The sequence below is a fragment of the Rhinichthys klamathensis genome, unplaced genomic scaffold, assembly GCF_029890125.1.
Source record: "Rhinichthys klamathensis goyatoka isolate OS25496 unplaced genomic scaffold, OSU_Roscu_1.1 h1tg000116l_1, whole genome shotgun sequence".
Taxonomy (NCBI): domain Eukaryota; kingdom Metazoa; phylum Chordata; class Actinopteri; order Cypriniformes; family Leuciscidae; genus Rhinichthys; species Rhinichthys klamathensis.
In genome coordinates, this window is record NW_026606653.1 from 432,674 (window position 1) to 451,860 (window position 19,187).

A 19,187-nucleotide genomic window follows, 5' to 3' on the forward strand; every position below is an offset into this window, starting at 1 on the left:
AACTAACATTAACAAAGATTAATACACACTGTAATACATTGCTCACTGTTAGTTCATGTTAGTTTATACATGAACTAATGTTAACTAATGAACCGTTAAGTAAACACAGTTTAAAAAAAATACCAAATGTCTGAGCGTGTTTAATATCAACTGTTTAAGAGCATAAGAGACACTATAACACAAAACAAGGATATCCACACTAGTAAGAACACCACACAAAAAGGTTTTGACTAAAATAGCATGTGGGTTCTTTCCCTTTATTGTTTAAACAGCTGAATAACACTATAATACCTGAAGAAACTATGATTAAAAACCATTCAAACAGAGTCTCCAATGAATGACTTTATTCAAAAGCAGCAGATAATAACTCATAACCCTTCGTGAGATGATGGCTGGACCTGGGACGTGGCCAGCGGGTCTGTGTTCAGATCAGGCCCGGCTCAGCGGTTCTCTCCACCCGGGCCGTGATCATCGCCTCAAACACGGGCAGAGCGGCCTCGTCCTGCAGCACCTCCTCGTACACCGCCCCGCACGCGAACTCCTCGCTCGCTCGCTTGAAGAAGAACCTGTGAGAGAGAGAGACAGAGGCAGAGAGAGAGAGAGAGAGAGAGAGAGAGAGAGAGAGAGAGAGAGAGAGAGAGAGAGAGAGAGAGAGAGAGAGAGAGAGAGAGAGAGACCTTTAACACACCTTTATTTATACTTACACTATATAGACAATCCTCATAAACATCTATTTTCTCAGATGTACATTGTTAAATACACATATATATCCACTCAAGACTCATATATTCTCATAAACGTAGCAAAAAAAAAAAAGAATAAAATTACTTTTTTTTTTTTTTTTTTTTTTTTACTCATAAATTTAACACCAACTCATTTTCATAATCCACAGAGCACAAAACATCATTCAAAGCCCAAATTTCAATGAATCTGTCCATATTATTCATTAGTTTAAAATATGCAAACTCTGCCTTGATTCTAGTTGCTATAAGTGCCTTGAAAACCACCTCAGGACCTACTTCCCCCTCTCCTTTCAGTTTCCTTTTTCTTGTTAACCATATTGCCATCTTTGCTCCTCCAACCACAAAATTAATTAACGAGATTTTTTTCCTGTCTAATGCAACATATTTCGGTCCAAAAATAAAAAATTCATTATTAAAAACTAGCCCCAAATCTCTGACCCACCCATCTAATATCTGAAACAATCCCCTTAACCTTAAACAATTTAAAAACAAATGATCTACTGACTCTTCAGTGCCACAAAAAGGACATTCTTTCCCTACAGTGGGGTCAATGTGTGCCACGTGCCTGTTTGTAGCTACCGCCCAGTGAACAAGCCTCCACTGGAGATCCGCAGTGCGTTTCTCAATAGGAGGCTTGTATAGGGACCTCCAGCATCCTCTAGGGGAAGAGTCTGGCCCGAACACATCTGACCACTTTGTCTCTTTACAGTCTTTGAGCACGTTATAATGGGACACCTTCACGCAAATATTGTACAGTGCCTTTTTTGAGACAGTCTCAAAACCCTCCAGCACAGGAGTCCTGAAATGCAGAAGAGAACCTTCCTCTGGCTCTTCATCCACCGCTGCTGAAACTCCCACTTGGGGAAAAACACTCTCTCCGTTCTGTTCAGGATCCTCTTTTTCCTCTGAGCTTTGTCTGAAGACAGAAGGCAATGCGGAAACAATTCCATCCATTATTCTCTTTATTATCCTTATGGACTTGATACCTGTCTTGCTGCACATCTCCTCTGGACTCTTCCAGTTTTCACCAGTCTTTAGGTCAGCAATTCTTGTACACCCCGCTCTTGCCATCACGTTCTGAATGCTCCTGGGCTCCAGTGCCGGTGCTGGTATCAGCGGGTTATTAAACAGAGGTTCATTCTCTGTCCAGAGTCCAATATTCGAAAGAACCCTCTTGACCTTAAAAGTTGAAGTCCATGCTCTCAAAACTGCCTTGTAGAAAGGGGAAACATTCCTTAATTCCATATTGGCCAGTTTGATCAAAAACAATTGCACATCATACTTGAAAATATTAGTTGTCCTCAACACAGCACGCGCTGTATCAGCCCAGCACGGTTCAGCATACAGCAATCTTTGTGCTGCTTGCAGTCGAAATGTCTTTACTCTGTTCTTAATGTCCATCAGGCCTTGTCCTCCCTCTTGAACAGGTAGGAAAAGTACAGCAGATTTTTTCCAGTGCTGTCCATCCCAGAAAAAGTCAATTAGCTTTCTTTGCAGCTCCTCAACAACACTTTCCGGGGGATCCAAAACATTCATTTTGTGCCATAGTGCAGATGCAGCCAGATTGTTCGTGACCAAAACCCTGCCCCTATACGATAGCTGGGGCAGCACCCACGACCATCGAGACAACCGGTCACACATCTTCTCCACCATTCCCTCCCAGTTCTTCTGCCTATACTGATCTGTTCCTAAAAACACTCCCAACATCTTCAAACCAGCTCTACCCCATTTAACTCCCCCTGGAAGCAGAGGAGGGTTCCTTCCCTGCCAGTCTCCTAATAAATATCCTTCACTCTTCTCCCAATTTACTCTAGCTGACGAAGCTTTTTCGTAAATATTTAAAGCATTTGTTAAAATCATTACATCTTTATCACTTCTTATAAAAACAGTAATGTCATCAGCATAGGCCGAAAGAGTGATTGGCCTGTTTTCACAACCTTTCACTAGAAAACCTTGCAATTTCTCCCTAAGTTTATATAGTAAGGGTTCAATTGCTAGAGAGTACAACTGTCCTGACAAAGGACAGCCTTGTCTTATACCTCTATGAACCAATACGGGATAACTCAGCCCACCTCCAACCTTTAACAATGCAGAAGCTCCAGTGTATAACAGTTTGATCCAAGAGATAAAATTCTCACCAAAACCAAAAGCTTTAAGAGTTTCAAATAAATAAAAATGATCCACTTTATCAAAAGCTTTCTCTTGATCAATTGACAGAAAACCCACATCCTCATTACCAGCATTTGCTAAACTCATTATATCACGTACAAGAAAAAGATTGTCCATTATTGTTCTCTCTGGCACACAATACGTTTGAAAAGCATTAATAACATACTCCAAACAATGTTTCAATCTATTTGCAAGACACTTAGCAAGAATTTTATAATCAGTGCACAGTAAGGCTACTGGTCTCCAGTTCTTTAACAGTCCAAGGTCACCTTTTTTTGGTAATAAAGACAGAACTGCTCTTCTACAACTAGTTGGCATTTCATTTTTCCTATGAGAAAATCTAAAAACATCAAGTATATCATCTTTTAAAATAGTCCAGAATTTCTTATAGAATTCAGAAGGAAGTCCATCAATGCCAGGGGACCGGCCATTAGAAAGTTTCTTTACCGCCTCTGATATTTCATCCAATTGAATATCAGCATCAAGCCATTGTCTCTGATCATCTGTGAGCTTTGGCAAGTCTCTTAGTAGGTCTTCCATGCAATTAATGTCACAGTCTCTTGCTTTGAATAAGTCAGTATAGAAGTTCTTTGCATGATTTCTCATTTCTTTTGGATTAGTTGTTAAAGTCCCATCTGGTAGCTTCAAATGTAACATGAGTTTTCTTTCTCCCTCTTTCCGCTCCAGGTTGAAAAAATATGAGCTCGGAGCATCCATTTCTCGTAATGAGGAGAAACGGGCTCTTATTAAAGCCCCTTTTGCTCTCTCATTGAACAAAGAAGCCAAAACAGTCTTTTTTTCTCTTAATTGTTCCACTTCTTCTGAATTTTCTTCAATAATTTCTTTTTCGATTTCAATTATCTCTTTCTCAAGTATTTTAATAGTGTTCTTTACAAGTCTATTTGAGTGGGCTGTATAGTTCTGGCAAAAAATTCTTATTTGTGCTTTTCCAATCTCCCACCATTGCACTAAATCTTCATAGTCATTTTTTTGTTCTTGCCATTTAGACCAAAATAACCCAAACTTTTCACAAAATATAGAGTCATGTAGCAGCTTCAAATTAAAATGCCAATAATAACTACAACGCTGTGACTTTTTTAAACTCATTTCAATCATGCACAAATGATGATCAGTAAAACCATTTGGAAAAATATTAGCTTTTAAAACTCTATTAGAATTATTTTTACTTACATAAAACCTATCCAACCTCGCAGCACTAATATGATCATGAGAGGCTTTAACCCATGTGTATTGTTTCACTGTTGGATGTTTCTCCCTCCATACATCAGATAAATCATATTTCCTTATGATACTGCTTAATGAATTAGCAGACTGAGGATATGGTTCTTCACCATTTCGGTCTAATGTAAAATCTAAAGTACAATTCCAGTCACCCCCAAGAACCATACATGCATTATCAATTTTTTTAAATTCACTGGATAATTTTGTAAAAAATTCTACCCTTTCTGCTCCATTATTTGGTGAGTAAACATTCATAAAAAGAAATGGAAACCCCATTAGCTCCACCTGTACAATCAAAATTCTGCCCCTATCTATCTCATAAGAAGATACATTGGTCATATTGAGATTCTTTGAAAACAGAATTGCAACACCTCCACTTAGATTAGAGCCATGACTTAGAAAGATCTTACCCTCCCACCACATTTTCCATTCTACTTCATTACCTAGATCGCTATGGGTTTCTTGCAAAAAAATTATATCCATATGTTTGTTTTGAATCAATTCAAACAAAGCGGCTCTTTTTCTATAATCCCTTCCTCCATTGATATTAATTGTCCCTATTTTTATGCTCTCCATAAAAAGAGAAAAAAGAGAAAAACAAACAATCAGAAGAGAACAAAAAGAGAAAACCACCCTTTGTGACTTAACCATTACGTATTTTGCTTTTTAACCCATTCTTTCTCTTTCCGTAATTTTGTCACAATTTTCTTCAGTCTAAATCTTTTCCTTCGACTCAGTTCTTCAAATCCCACACTCTTCTGTATTTTAACTGCTGATCTCACGAATCTTTCAACATCAGGGAAAAAACTCTTGACATCAAAAGTCTTTCCAAAAGTTTCATCCAAGAAGTCATTAATTTCATTCACTGTGTATAACTGATCATCACCACTCTGAGAAGTAAAGTCAGACATTTCTGAAAGACTGTCTTCATCACCCATCTCCTCCATTTCATCATCCATATCAACAACCTCTCCAGCACCTTCATGATCATTCCTGTGTCCAGATTCATCTTCACATTGAGAAGCAATCACCTCAGTCACCTCAACTCTCTCAGCACGATTTTTTCCAATTGTTTCTTCACAACTTACATCCTGATTATTCTGTGTATCATTCCTTTCTGATTCATCTCCCTTCTTTTCCGTTTCATCTAAATTCCCTCCTACACTGTCCTTCTCACCATCATTCTCTTTTGACCCACTCGGCCCAGCAATTCCACTTGACCCACTCGGTCCTGCTACTTCATTGTCTAACTCGTTTTCAGTGTTCGTTTTATTAGGGCACGCATTTTTTTTGTGTCCAATTTCACCGCATTCAAAACATTTTAAACTCCCGGTACTTGCATAAAGCATGTATGACTTGCCTTCATACAGAACTCGAAAGGAAATGTCAAGAACCGCTGAATTTAAAAACATAAACACTTGACGTCTAAAAGACATGACATGTTTCAGTGACTCGTTTTTACATCCTAGTGGAACCGTTTTAATTCCACTAGCTATTTTCCCAAATCTCAACAATTCCTTTTCTATGTCATGATTTGGTATGAAAGGAGGACAATTCGAGATTGTTATGCGGCTCGATTGAGACGCCAGCGGGGAAATGACAGTATAAACGCCACTCACCCAAATGCCGCTCTCAACCAACCGACTAGTAAGGTTCCATTCCTTTAGAAAGACCACGACGGCCTTATTCATCCGTGAAGCTGAAACAACGTTGTCGTACCCCACCTGTTCGCCTATCGCCACGAGCACATCTTCCACTGAAACGCCGGCCTCAGGTACACATCTAACGCCATGACGGAGTGAGAGAGAGGAGTCACACCCTCTCGGGCGAGCCTCCATCTCAAACACCCGCCACGCGATCAAACCAAGAAAAACCCACTCACCTAAAGCTTTCTTAAGAAAACCAAAAAGAAAAACACTTTGCAAACAGTAAAGGGAAAAAAACAAACAAATAATAAATATCAGAAAAACCTAGAAGAGAAAAAAAAAAAAAAAAGAAGAAAAGAAGGAAAAACATTTAAATCGCTCCTCTCACCCGTGAGAAACTCACACACCCCAAACTCAGAGAGAGAGAGAGAGAGAGAGAGAGAGAGAGAGAGAGAGAGAGAGAGATGTTCCATACAGCGCTCGAACACCGAATTGATTTCTTGCCCTTGAACACACACATACACACAATTCGCTCTGTGCACGAGAAAAATGCTAACTTCCGGCTTGAGGGTGGAAATTGGGTACTTCGTTTCCGGTTGCCGTCTTGTTTACATCAGTGGACCGGCGTTAAGTTAGTTTAATCGTTCGCAATGGACCTAAAACATAAAAAAAACCGATTCACTTTTCAAAGGGCAGTCTGTGGTAATACCATAATTCCTCAAATAAAAGCTGGGGCCTTTATTTACCTAAACTGCAGAAGGTAACAGGCTTTTATTAGAGGCAGGCGCTTTATTTAAAAAAAATCTAAATCAAATTTCCGTCTGGGTTCCATGCTCCTCAAGACAATTTCGTTTTCATTAAAGTTGTTGAAAAGACCGTTACACTAGCAGCACTAAATTATATGTGTGTTACATCTATTGTCTACTACCATCTATTGGCTGTACGTTACGATGAACTTGAATGCATATTAGGGGATGTTTACACCTGGCCACTTCATGTGTTTTCTCAGATCGGAAAGCTCTCTGATTTATCAAAACAATTCTACTTAAATCTGCTCACAAATGCGTTTTCGCAAAACGGATATAAATCTTCAATTCCCACGCTATATGCGGATTTAATGGAGTGGACGTCACCGAAAGCAACAGATATGAGCTGCATTTGATAGATCAGCTCATTTCTAAATCAAAAGACCGCAATAAGCGAGAGCGGCAACAAGCCTGGTAAGATCATTTCGTTTCTTTACTTTTAATGATGAGGAGAATTGTCTGCGACTTACTTTCACTTTAATTTGCAATAGTTTGCACGTTGGCTTTATGGATAGATGCTCGGCTGCCGTGATGCGTGTTGCAGTAGCGTTGTCACATCTTGCTATAACATTACATAGCCTATAACACGCTCTCACACTTATTTTTTAGCGTTTTTGGGAGGAGTAAAATTTAGATACGTGGTTTCAACAATCAGATGCATTTGATTTACACTTGTGCAGTTTCGTCTGGAATCTCGTCTCAGATCTCCTCCTGAAGAAGTGGTTTGAGCGATCGGATTTAAATTGTCTCGAATGTGCTTCGGATGGCATTTATACATGGTCTTTTCACGATCAGATCACAGAACACGCATGAAGTGGACAGGTGTAACATACATCTCTTCAATGAAAGTCATTTAGGAGATTATCCACACTAATTTTCCCCCGGCCTTTATTTGTCCGCGTTGATCACGCACCCGGCCATTATCAGAGGCCCGGCGTTTATTTGAATACCGGTTTTTATTTGAGGAATTACGGTAACCAGGCGCTGCTGCATTGTGAAAAGTAAACAATGTTTAACGTTACTTCTACGTCGTCCATCAGGCTACCGGAAACTAGACACCCCCTATCGGTTTCGCAGCCGGAAGTAGCATATGCTAACGTGCACATAGTCTATTATTATGTCTAAACGCCGTCTCGGCAAGTGTTCTCTCGGTTCTGTCATAAGGGAATAGTTGAGAAAGATGTGTGTCAGTATATTTGGTCCGTGCATTCGGTCTTAAAGTGACGGCAGCCGAATATTCCTGCTGTTTTCTGTCATTAATGTTAAAGGGGTCATATAATGCATTTTTATACAAGTTAATATGATTCTTTAGGGTCTAAATGAAAAGTTTGTAATATACTTTTATTAAAAATTCTCATTAGTATTGTAAGAAAACACTTATTTTACCTGGTCAAAAACAGCTCTGTTTTCAGCATGCCGTTTCAGTGCATGTGTCTTTAAATGATAATGAGCTTCGCTGACTCCGCCCCTCTGTTCAGCGGCGTTTTGACAACGCACCTGGAGTGTTGCCTTGACAACAGTTGAGGGTATATTTTGGAGAGAGAATGGCAGCGAGTCTCTGAGGACACATCTGTGCAACCGTATCAGTTTGAACCGGAGTCGGACCCGGAACAAGATGGCGGCCCGAAGAAGTTCGACAGTTAAAGGTTCTCTAAGCGATCCTGGGTGACGTCACTTCTTGTTGACGTTCGAACTATAGACCTTATTCGCAAACACCGGAAGTAGCTAACCGCGGCCATATTGTTGACATGACATCTGTCCTGCTGCCCCTAACCGCGCGCAGATTTGAGTTGAGGGGAGCAGTAGCCTGGCTTCATCTCGTCGGTATCAAGAGAAGATAATGCTATTATTTGATGTGGGTCCACACCAATCAAGCTTAAGTAAAGATCCGTCCTTATTGCCACCTTTGCCAGCCGTAACTTATCCGGATATTTATAACGATCTCGTTCATACAGTAGGCTATCCGTACAAACTACAATGCACCTCAACAAGGCAACATAATGAACGACACTCGTGTCATTCGTGGAGGTGGAAAAACAAATTCTTTGTGACATGCAAGATTTGTTGTATTAAAATGTAAATGCAAAAGAAAAGGCATGAGAGTCGGTTGTTTTTGTCAATTTTAAGTTTTCATTTAAAATGTTTGCGATTTTAATATAAGTACATGGTTACATATTTTACCACTTGCTTGAGCAACTTATATAGAAGTAATGCATGGAATAATTGGCTTACGTTGTTGAAATAGTGAGAATGTGTTAAAATAAAAATAGTGAGTACCGGGGTGTTTGTGGTACAGCCGCGGATCAGTTACGCACTGCAAACGCAGCATATAAAGTATTGCGCGTCCTGCTTCTGTACTGTATACACACCGCACACGCATTGCACACGGATTATGTGTGAAACCTGTGGTAAAATGATGGGAACAGACTTTTCTATGGGGAGTTGGCTGAAAGTTTAGCCTATTTATCCTAGCTAGCCTCTCCTGCGCTGGCTCAACTCTGTCTCCTTCCCTTCACGCTTTCTGACAGTCGGTAACTTATCACAATCATAAAAACTAACTCCGGGGTTCTTATTGCTGTTGTTAGAACAGCCGTGTATTACACAACACTCCATCACGCTGTTTAAAAATAAAAAATACAGTGATAATACCATGGATAATACCGACGCTGCCTCGCTTGTCAATTGACAGACTGACAGTTGCCGTGGTTTCTATGTCAACAATATGGCCGCCGCAAACATTGATGACGCAGATCGAATAACATCTATTGTCAAACAAAACGGAGGCTAGCTAGACCCTCCCTCCTCCTCATCCGCGCACTAACCCCCCAAACCCCGCCCCCAAACCCTTCTTGTCGGTCATTGGCTGGAACAGTTTGTTATGTTTCGGGGAGCGGGTCGCCGCAGTTTGCTTTTGTTGCTGTTTGTGGAGCCTGGGCTGTCTACAGAGATCGCGTTTCTTTACAGTGTGTTCAGGGAACAGGCAGCTAGCGGATAGTGAGGAGATGTTTGCTGTATGTGACAAAAAATGTTTTGGCCTAAAAAACGCGTGACATCGCTTAGAGCACCTTTAAGGCTCGAACAGGCCGTTTCTGAATGGTTGGTTAACATAATGTCGCTTTGATCTATCCGTGTATCTGCACTGGCAGGGTAGAGTAGTGAGATACGAATGCTATGTGTTTACTGATGTATACGTTAGTTCATTGACAGATTGACATTACAACTAATGGTCATGAAAAACTTTTTTTTCGCGATTTGCAAAGATTAATATAAAGGTTAATAAAACTTTACTCACTTCTTCTGGAGGTTCAGCAGGGACACGAATAGTTGCTACCGATCCTTTATTCAGGAGCAGCTTCTTAGCAAATCCAGCTTTATACTGACCCTCGTTTATAAAGCAGTCTGGTGAGAAATGATTCGCGCAAACATGAGAGCATTGACGTTGCTCGTGGGGAATATTCCCTTCGAAAACTAAACTCAGCCACTGCGTCTTCAGCGGTTCGGATTTAGGAACATCAGAATGACTGTGTTCGTTATTACACCCAAGAACAGAACACCACAATCGCTTAGACGCCATTCTGCTCCAGCGTATCAACAATGGCGGACTATGATGACAGCTCGCTCAGCGCGGGTCTGTGTGGAAACACTGCTGTCAATCAACACTCGTGGGAGGGGCGTCTGTGACGTCACACGGTCGAACGGCTCGATTTGAGGCAGGGGAAACATATAAGGAGATTAAAACAAAAACACTGGATGGATTTTTATCATTATATGATGGTTGTGTACAGGCACTGCCAACACACATTTCAGTACAATCACCTTGTAAAAGTGCATGTACCATTATATGACCCCTTTAAGAAAACAACAAAATAGAGCTTTAACAAAGATGAAACTATATTTAATTTCTAGAGTGAACAAATAGTGTTATTTTACATTCAGGCTTAATTATTCATTTCTGTACCTGGATACCACTGTTAGACTTTGTAACTTTGTTATTTAGTATTCATCTCTGCTTGTAATTTGTGTATTTGTTCTTATTTTATTACTGATTGTTCACTTGTTTTTAATAATGTTTGAACTTTATCAGTTAGGCTAGTAGTTGTTGATGTGGAATAGAAGAGCTTCAAGTGAGCTTTAAGTAATAAATGAAAAGTTACATCCCCGTAAATGATCGGACCGTGAGTTCTGTGATCGCAGCTCCGGTAACTCGAGTCTCACCTGAAGGGGCCTGTGCGCGTCAGCAGGGCTTTAAAGCGGCCCAGGGTCACGGCAGCGTCACACCGCACACACGTCCGGTACGGGATCTCGTCTCCACTGTAGTAATACACCACTGTAACACACCTGTAACACACAGCAGCTCATGAGAGGTGAAGGAGAATCAGCAGTAAAGACAGACTCTGCAGTGAACACTGAAACACTGACCGCTCCACATCACTGTCTGCCATCAACGAGGAGCCACTGGAATCTGTGTCCTCTTCCTGTCAGAACAGGAAGTGATGCGATTACTCACACAGGCTGTGTTCAACACTATTCCTGCAGTATGTGTAGTGTGAACACTACGTTTGGTACAATGCACTGCACATAGATACTGTATCTCACAATGCAATGTGCTCAAATTGCCCTTCCATGTCCAGTGTGACGATAACTGGACTTTCCTGACTGAATTAAGCATGTTCTGTAGACCAGCAGACAGTATGCAGTGAACACACTGTGTGGCAGTAACTCACTCCGTGTCTCGGCACTCGAGTGTTTTGAGTGTGTGTCTGCAGCTCCTGCAAACGCCTCATCAGTTCAGCTGCGAAGGTGTGTGGCTTCATCTTCACCTGTTACACACACAGGAAGACGAGCACATATCACACACTTCTGCTAATATAATGAATACAATCCCATTCTTAAAATACAAACATTTTGTTTATTTCTGAATCGTTTATATTGATACATGACTTCACTCACTGGTGTGTGTGGCAGGTGTGTGTGTCTCTGGTCTCTGTCTCGTGTTCTGTGGTGTCGATGACACACGTGATGCTCCTGTCTGCAGAGGGAACACATGTCAGTGAACATGACGACTGCATGGAGCTCGTCTCACCTATATCTCACCTGCATCTCACTGCATCTCACTGTATCTCATCTGTATCTCACTGCATCTCATATTTCACTGCATCTCACTGCATCTCATATTTCACTGCATCTCACTGCATCTCATATTTCACTGCATCTCACTGCATCTCATATTTCACTGCATCTCACTGCATCTCACTGCATCTCATATTTCACTGCATCTCACTGCATCTCATATTTCACTGCATCTCACTGCATCTCACCTGCATCTCACCTGCACTCACTGTACCTCACTGTATCTCACTGCATCTCACCTGTATCTCACTGTCTCTCAATGTATCTTACCTGCACTCACTGCATCTCACCTGTATCTCACTGTATCTCACTGCATCTCACCTGTATTTCACTGTATCTCAATGTATCTTACCTGCACTCACTGCATCTCACCTGTGTCTCACTGTATCTCACTGCATCTTACCTGTATCTCACTGCATCTCACCTGTATCTCACTACATCTCACTGCATCTCACCTGCATCTTACCTGCACTCACTGCATCTCACTGCATCTCATCTGCACTCACTGCATCTCACTGCACTCATTGCATCTCACTGTACCTCATTACATTTCACCTGTATCTCACTGCATCTCAATTGCACTCACTGCATCTCACCTGCACTCACTGTACCTCATTGTATCTCACTGCATCTCACCTGTATCTCACTGCATCTCACTGCATCTCACCTGTATCTCATTGCATCTCACCTGTATCTCACTGCATCTCACCTGCACTCACTGCATCTCACCTGTACCTCACTGTATCTCACTGCACTCACTGCATCTCACTGCACTCACTGCATCTCACCTGTGTCTCATTACATCTCAACTGTATCTCACTGCATCTCACCTGCACTCACTGCATCTCACCTGCACTTACTGCATCTCACTGCATCTCACCTGTATATCACTGCACTCACTGCATCTCACCTGCAGTCACTGTACCTCACTGTATCTCACTGCATCTCACCTGCACTCACTGCATCTCACTGCATCTCACTGCATCTCACCTGCACTCACTGTACCTCACTGTATCTCACTGCATCTTACCTGCACTCACTGCATCTCACTGCATCTCCCTGCATCTCACCTGCACTCACTGCATCTCACCTGCACTCACTGTACCTCACTGTATCTCACTGCATCTCACCTGCACTCACTGCATCTCACTGCATCTCACCTGCACTCACTGTACCTCACTGTACCTCACTGTATCTCACTGCATCTCACCTGTATCTCACTGCATCTCACCTGTATCTCATTGCATCTCACCTGTATCTCACTGCACTCACCTGCATCTCACTGCATCTCATATCTCACTGCATCTCACCTGTATCTCACTGCATCTCATATCTCACTGCATCTCACTGCACTCACTGCATCTCACCTGTATCTCACTGCATCTCGTCTACACTCGCCTGGATCTCACTGCATCTCATATCTCACTGCATGTCATATCTCACTGCATCTCACTGCATCTCACCTGCACTCACTGTACCTCACTGTATCTCACTGCATCTCACCTGCACTCACTGTACCTCACTGTATCTCACTGCATCTCACCTGTATCTCACTGTATCTTACCTGCACTCACTGCATCTCACCTGCATCTCACCTGTATCTCACTGTATCTCACTGTATCTCACTGCATCTTACCTGTATCTCATTGCATCTCACCTGTATCTCAATGCACCTCACTGCATCTCACCTGTATCTCACTGCATCTCACCTGTATCTCACTGCATCTTACTGCATCTCACCTGCATCTTACCTGCACTCACTGCATCTCATCTGCACTCACTGCATCTCACTGCACTCACTGCATCTCACTGTACCTCATTACATTTCACCTGTATCTCACTGCATGTCACCTGCACTCACTGCATCTCAACTGCACTCACTGTACCTCACTGTATCTCACTGCATCTCACCTGTATCTCACTGCATCTCACCTGTATCTCATTGCATCTCACCTGTATCTCACTGCATCTCACCTGCACTCACTGCATCTCACCTGTACCTCACTGTATCTCACTGCACTCACTGCATCTCACTGCACTCACTGCATCTCACCTGTATCTCATTACATCTCACCTGTATCTCACTGTATCTCACCTGCACTCACTGCATCTCACCTGCACTTACTGCATCTCACCTGCACTTACTGCATCTCACCTGTATATCACTGCATCTCACTGCATCTCATCTGTATATCACTGCATCTCACCTGCATCTCACCTGTATCTCACCTGCACTCACTGCATCTCACCTGCAGTCACTGTACCTCACTGTATCTCATTGCATCTCACTGCATCTCACCTGCACTCACTGCATCTCACTGCATCTTACCTGCACTCACTGTACCTCACTGTATTTCACTGCATCTTACCTGCACTCACTGCATCTCACTGCATCTCACCTGCATTCACTGCATCTCACTGCATCTCACTGCATCTCACCTGCACTCACTGTATCTCACTGTATCTCACTGCATCTTACCTGCACTCACTGCATCTCACTGCATCTCACCTGCACTCACTGTACCTCACTGTATCTCACTGCATCTCACCTGTATCTCACTGCATCTCACTGCATCTCACCTGTATCTCACTGCATCTCACTGCATCTCACCTGTATCTCACTGCATTTCACTGCATCTCACTGCATCTCACCTGCACTCACTGCATCTCACTGCATCTCACTGCATCTCACCTGCACTCACTGCATCTCACCTGTATCTCACTGCATCTGACCTGTATCTCACTGCATCTCATCTACACTCGCCTGGATCTCACTGCATCTCATATCTCACTGCATCTCACCTGTATCTCACTGCATCTCATCTACACTCGCCTGGATCTCACTGCATCTCATATCTCACTGCATCTCACCTGTATCTCACTGCATCTCATCAACACTCGCCTGGATCTTACTGCATCTCATATCTCACTGCATCTCACCTGTATCTCACCTGCATCTAATATCTCACTGCACTCACCTGTATCTCACTGCATCTCATCTACACTCGCCTGGATCTCACTGCATCTCACCTGCACTCACTGCATCTCACCTGTACCTCACTGTATCTCACTGCATCTCACCTGCACTCACTGCATCTCACCTGTACCTCACTGTATCTCACTGCACTCACTGCATCTCACTGCACTCATTGCATCTCACCTGTATCTCATTACATCTCACCTGTATCTCACTGTATCTCACCTGCACTCACTGCATCTCACCTGCACTCACTGCATCTCACCTGCAGTCACTGTACCTCACTGTATCTCACTGCATCTCACCTGCACTCACTGCATCTCACTGCATCTTACCTGCACTCATTGTCCCTCACTGTATTTCACTGCATCTTACCTGCACTCACTGCATCTCACCTGCATTCACTGCATCTCACTGCATCTCACTGCATCTCACCTGCACTCACTGTACCTCACTGTATCTCACTGCATCTCACCTGCACTCACTGTACCTCACTGTATCTCACTGCATCTTACCTGCACTCACTGCATCTCACTGCATCTCACCTGCACTCACTGTACCTCACTGTATCTCACTGCATCTCACCTGTATCTCACTGCATCTCACTGCATCTCACCTGTATCTCACTGCATCTCACTGCATCTCACCTGTATCTCACTGCATCTCACTGCATCTCACTGCATCTCACCTGCACTCACTGCATCTCACTGCATCTCACTGCATCTCACCTGCACTCACTGCATCTCACCTGTATCTCACTGCATCTGACCTGTATCTCACTGCACTCACCTGCATCTCACTGCATCTCATATCTCACTGCATCTCACCTGTATCTCACTGCATCTCATTTCTCACTGCATCTCACTGCATCTCACCTGTATCTCACTGCATCTCATCTACACTCGCCTGGATCTCACTGCATCTCATATCTCACTGCATCTCATATCTCACTGCATCTCACCTGTATCTCACTGCATCTCATCAACACTCGCCTGGATCTCACTGCATCTCATATCTCACTGCATCTCACCTGTATCTCACTGCATCTCATCAACACTCGCCTGGATCTCACTGCATCTCATATCTCACTGCATCTCATATCTCACTGCATCTCACCTGTATCTCACCTGCATCTAATATCTCACTGCATCTCACCTGGATCTCACTGCATCTCACCTCCACTGCCGATCGTTTAGATGCTTCTGATTGGCTGGATTGTTGGGAGGGAGTGTCTCTTTCTCAGGCTCCACCCCTTCCGAGGGCATGGCCTGGCATCCTTGCAGTGTCGTCTTGAGGTTTCCTGGTGTTTGGACAGTCTGAGAGTGTTTCAGATACACGTCTGACCTGAGAAACAGCGGGAAGAGGCTGTCCTGCAGCACGGCCTGCACCTGCGCATGCGCCTGCGCAAACAGGCTTGAGTCGAGCTGCAGCCGCTGGATGGCGTCTCGCACGGCGCCTCTGGTCTCAGCCGCGATCTTGCGGGACACGACGCCGCCGCTGCGCTCGCTCAGGTAGCAGCGGTACATGGCTCTGGCCAGTTTGAGGCGCCGGCCCGTCGCGCACTCGGGAACCTTCTGGAACCCGCTGCAGGCGAACCAGAACTCGAGCAGCGCGGCGCAGCCCAGCGTGCGCAGGAAGAGCAGGAACAGCGCGGTGCCGTCGCGGTCGTCCAGCAGCGTGAGGAGCGTCTCGGCCCAGGGCTCGTACGGGCCGTCCGGTGGAGCGCTGCCCTCGGGCTCGAACCCCAGATCAGAGCGGCGCGGTGTGAGCGCCGGAGACTCCGACCAATCAGACGCAGTCTTGCTGGAGAAGCGCCCGCCCTCACGGCCCTCCTCACCCGGCACTGGCGGCCGAGGCGCGTCACTGCGGTAACTCATGATGTCATCTGGGACTCCTGAAGATCAGATCAAATATAATAAACAAAAATAAAAAATGAATACATATTATGTATTATCATTATTATGATCTTCGCGTGTCGGTCAAAAATTAACAATTTTTTTTTATTTCAGTGAATTTAATGTAGGCCTACTATGTTTTAGTTTGATAATGTTTTGTTAATGTTTTTTAATATTTTGTATTTTTAGAGGATTTTATGGTACTAAATTATATTTACACTTTTTATAATTATAGTATTATAATTATATTATACTAAATTATATTTCTAATCCGTTTATTCACTTTTTGAGCATAGACCTGAAAAATTACATTTCCTATTTAAACTGGTAAATCTTGAATGCTTTAGAGCGACAGACTGAAGTTTGATCTCTATTCAGAGACGACACTTGGCAGATTATTGTTGACGTGACAAAAGTTTAAAAAGTAAATTTAAAAAAGGTACAGAATTTTACGTTTAATGTTATGAAAAATGTGCAAAAAAACTATTTTCAATTTTGATGTCATCGGAGACTCCTGAGGAGCGAGAGAAAATCATATCAAATATAATAAAAAATATAAAAAATGTATACATTAATAGACTAAATTATCATTGCTAAAACAATCCACAGGAACATACAAAAATCAGATTTCAACAAACTCATTTTGTCATTGTTTGTTAGGCTACTCCCCATCATTTATTTTTAATTTGATTGTATTTTATTACTGTACACTGTTCTGTTTTATTTTGTTTATATTATTTGTCTTTTTATTATTGTTCTTTATTTTTGTTTGTTAGCCTATTCCCTTCATATATTTTTCTATTAGATTGAGTGCTCACAGCTTCATTTTATTTTGTTAATAATATTGGTTAATTCGGATTATTGTTCTTCATTATATTCATTATATCTTGCACTGTCACTACAAATCTAAATTTAATACACAAAATACACAATATCGTCTTTTTAATTGACAGAGATATAAATGTATAAATAATTCCTGTCAGAAATAAGTTTTTGTGAAATATTTTGTAAAATTGTTAAGTTGAAGATGATATGATACATCAGAGATATTCACGACTATTACACGGCATTACAGATGTAATGTTCAAAATGCAACATTTGATGGTTTCCTTCGTGACCGTCTCATTAGTCCGCGCGCGCGCTTCATTAAAGTTTATTCGACGGAAGACAGAGAATCAAATAACGCTTCCTCCCATTGAATAATGAAAATATCCGATTCAAATATTGACAGAAAATGTTTAAGAAGTTTAAAGTAATGATGTTTTTACCTGACAGGAGTTGGAGTCGCGCGCAGCTGCTGAGTCTCGAGCTGTCAGCACGGGCACGAGCACGAGCACGTCAGTCAACTTCATCATCACTGCCTCACACTCACACTTTCGTATTTCTCACTATTATTATGCTGCTTACTTCGTTTATTTCCTTTTATTACATCTGTTTGAGTAAGTTTTAATTGCGTTTATGTTGCAGCCTACTATTTAATTGTATCTGTTAATGATAGCCTATTAGAACTAGCCTATTTAACGTATTTTATACTATTTTCACAATTATTGATGACATTCGCATTGAGTTATGAAAACTAGCGGTTGTTGATGAATGTTCTGTGAATGTTCAAAATGTCCTTTTTTTTTTACATTCTCGTTTCTTGGTCAAGGAGTTTCCGTTCCCTCATTCTTCAACATTATGGGAACGTTACTCTTGAATGTTTTGAAACAATTGGTAACATAAAAAAATAAAAAACGTTAGATGAATTTAATAATAAAAGAAAAAAATACAAGAAAAAATTTTATGAGCAATGTGTAAAAAATAATAATAATGTGTGCAAACATTATTAAAGATCAGATAACCTTTTATTTAAACTTTTATTTATTTAATGTTACTGAAATAATTTAATCATAACTTTGAGAGAAGATCCGTTATCTGGGTTCATACCTTTTCAAAAATAGTATTTACAATTCACAAATAATAAGAACTCATGTTCTGCAGTGGTTAATTGGACGTTTTCTAGCAACTCTTGCATTAGTTCATTCCCAGAATGCATCAAGATCTGGTTTGTGTCTCTGCTTAAACTTCAGTGTCACAGATGGATCTTCTGGAAATCTGTCCATCCGAAGGAGGAGGGTGTGAAAGGTCACGCCACACGCCGTCTGACACACTGTAGGAGCCCGACCTCGGCTTACACACACACACACACACACACACACACACACACACTGGTTTAAATAAAGAAACAATGAAGACAACTCAATTCAGCTAAACAAAGTGACTTGCATCTGTATACATGTAAATACTCCTGCAGGTGTTATTTTACCCTGCTGAAACATGTTGATATTAGTGTGTGTGTGTGTGTGTGTGTGTGTGTGAGAGAGAGAGACTGGCCTGCGCGTATTACCTGCTGTGACCTTTGTCTCCCGCGAGCTGGAAAGGTCACGCAGTGAATGCTAATCCTCGTCTCCAGGGAGCGACACGGCTAATCAGTGTTGTTTCACAACGCCGTGACCTTTAACACGACGACACTGACCCAGAGCCGCCCTGCAGTCAGAGACCTCCACACTCACACACACACCACACACACACATTAC

At 42.2% G+C, this 19,187-nt stretch overlaps 1 protein-coding gene across 1 annotated transcript; it reads right to left on the reverse strand.

Moving 5' to 3' along the window:
* Positions 1-422: 422 nt before the first annotated feature.
* Positions 423-18,031, reverse strand: LOC130088315 (axin-1-like). The gene is made up of 7 exons (XM_056255034.1): positions 17,877-18,031; positions 15,890-16,607; positions 11,557-11,635; positions 11,331-11,426; positions 11,026-11,081; positions 10,822-10,944; positions 423-566 (listed from the first exon to the last, which is right to left on the reverse strand). Exons 2-7 carry the CDS (start codon positions 16,588-16,590, stop codon positions 425-427), a joined length of 1,197 nt encoding a protein of 398 aa, XP_056111009.1. The 5' UTR covers positions 16,591-16,607; positions 17,877-18,031; the 3' UTR covers positions 423-424.
* Positions 18,032-19,187: the final 1,156 nt, after the last annotated feature.

Bases quoted from the DNA above. Each gene is read 5' to 3' on its own strand.
- LOC130088315 (XM_056255034.1), bottom strand. From the start codon at position 16,590: ATGAGTTACCGCAGTGACGCGCCTCGGCCGCCAGTGCCGGGTGAGGAG. The intron at 11,427-11,556 runs GTGAGTGAAGTC...TGTGTGTAACAG, and splicing joins CACACCTGCCACACACACCA to GTGAAGATGAAGCCACACAC. The intron at 10,945-11,025 runs GTCAGTGTTTCA...TGTGTGTTACAG, and splicing joins GCAGACAGTGATGTGGAGCG to GTGTGTTACAGTGGTGTATT.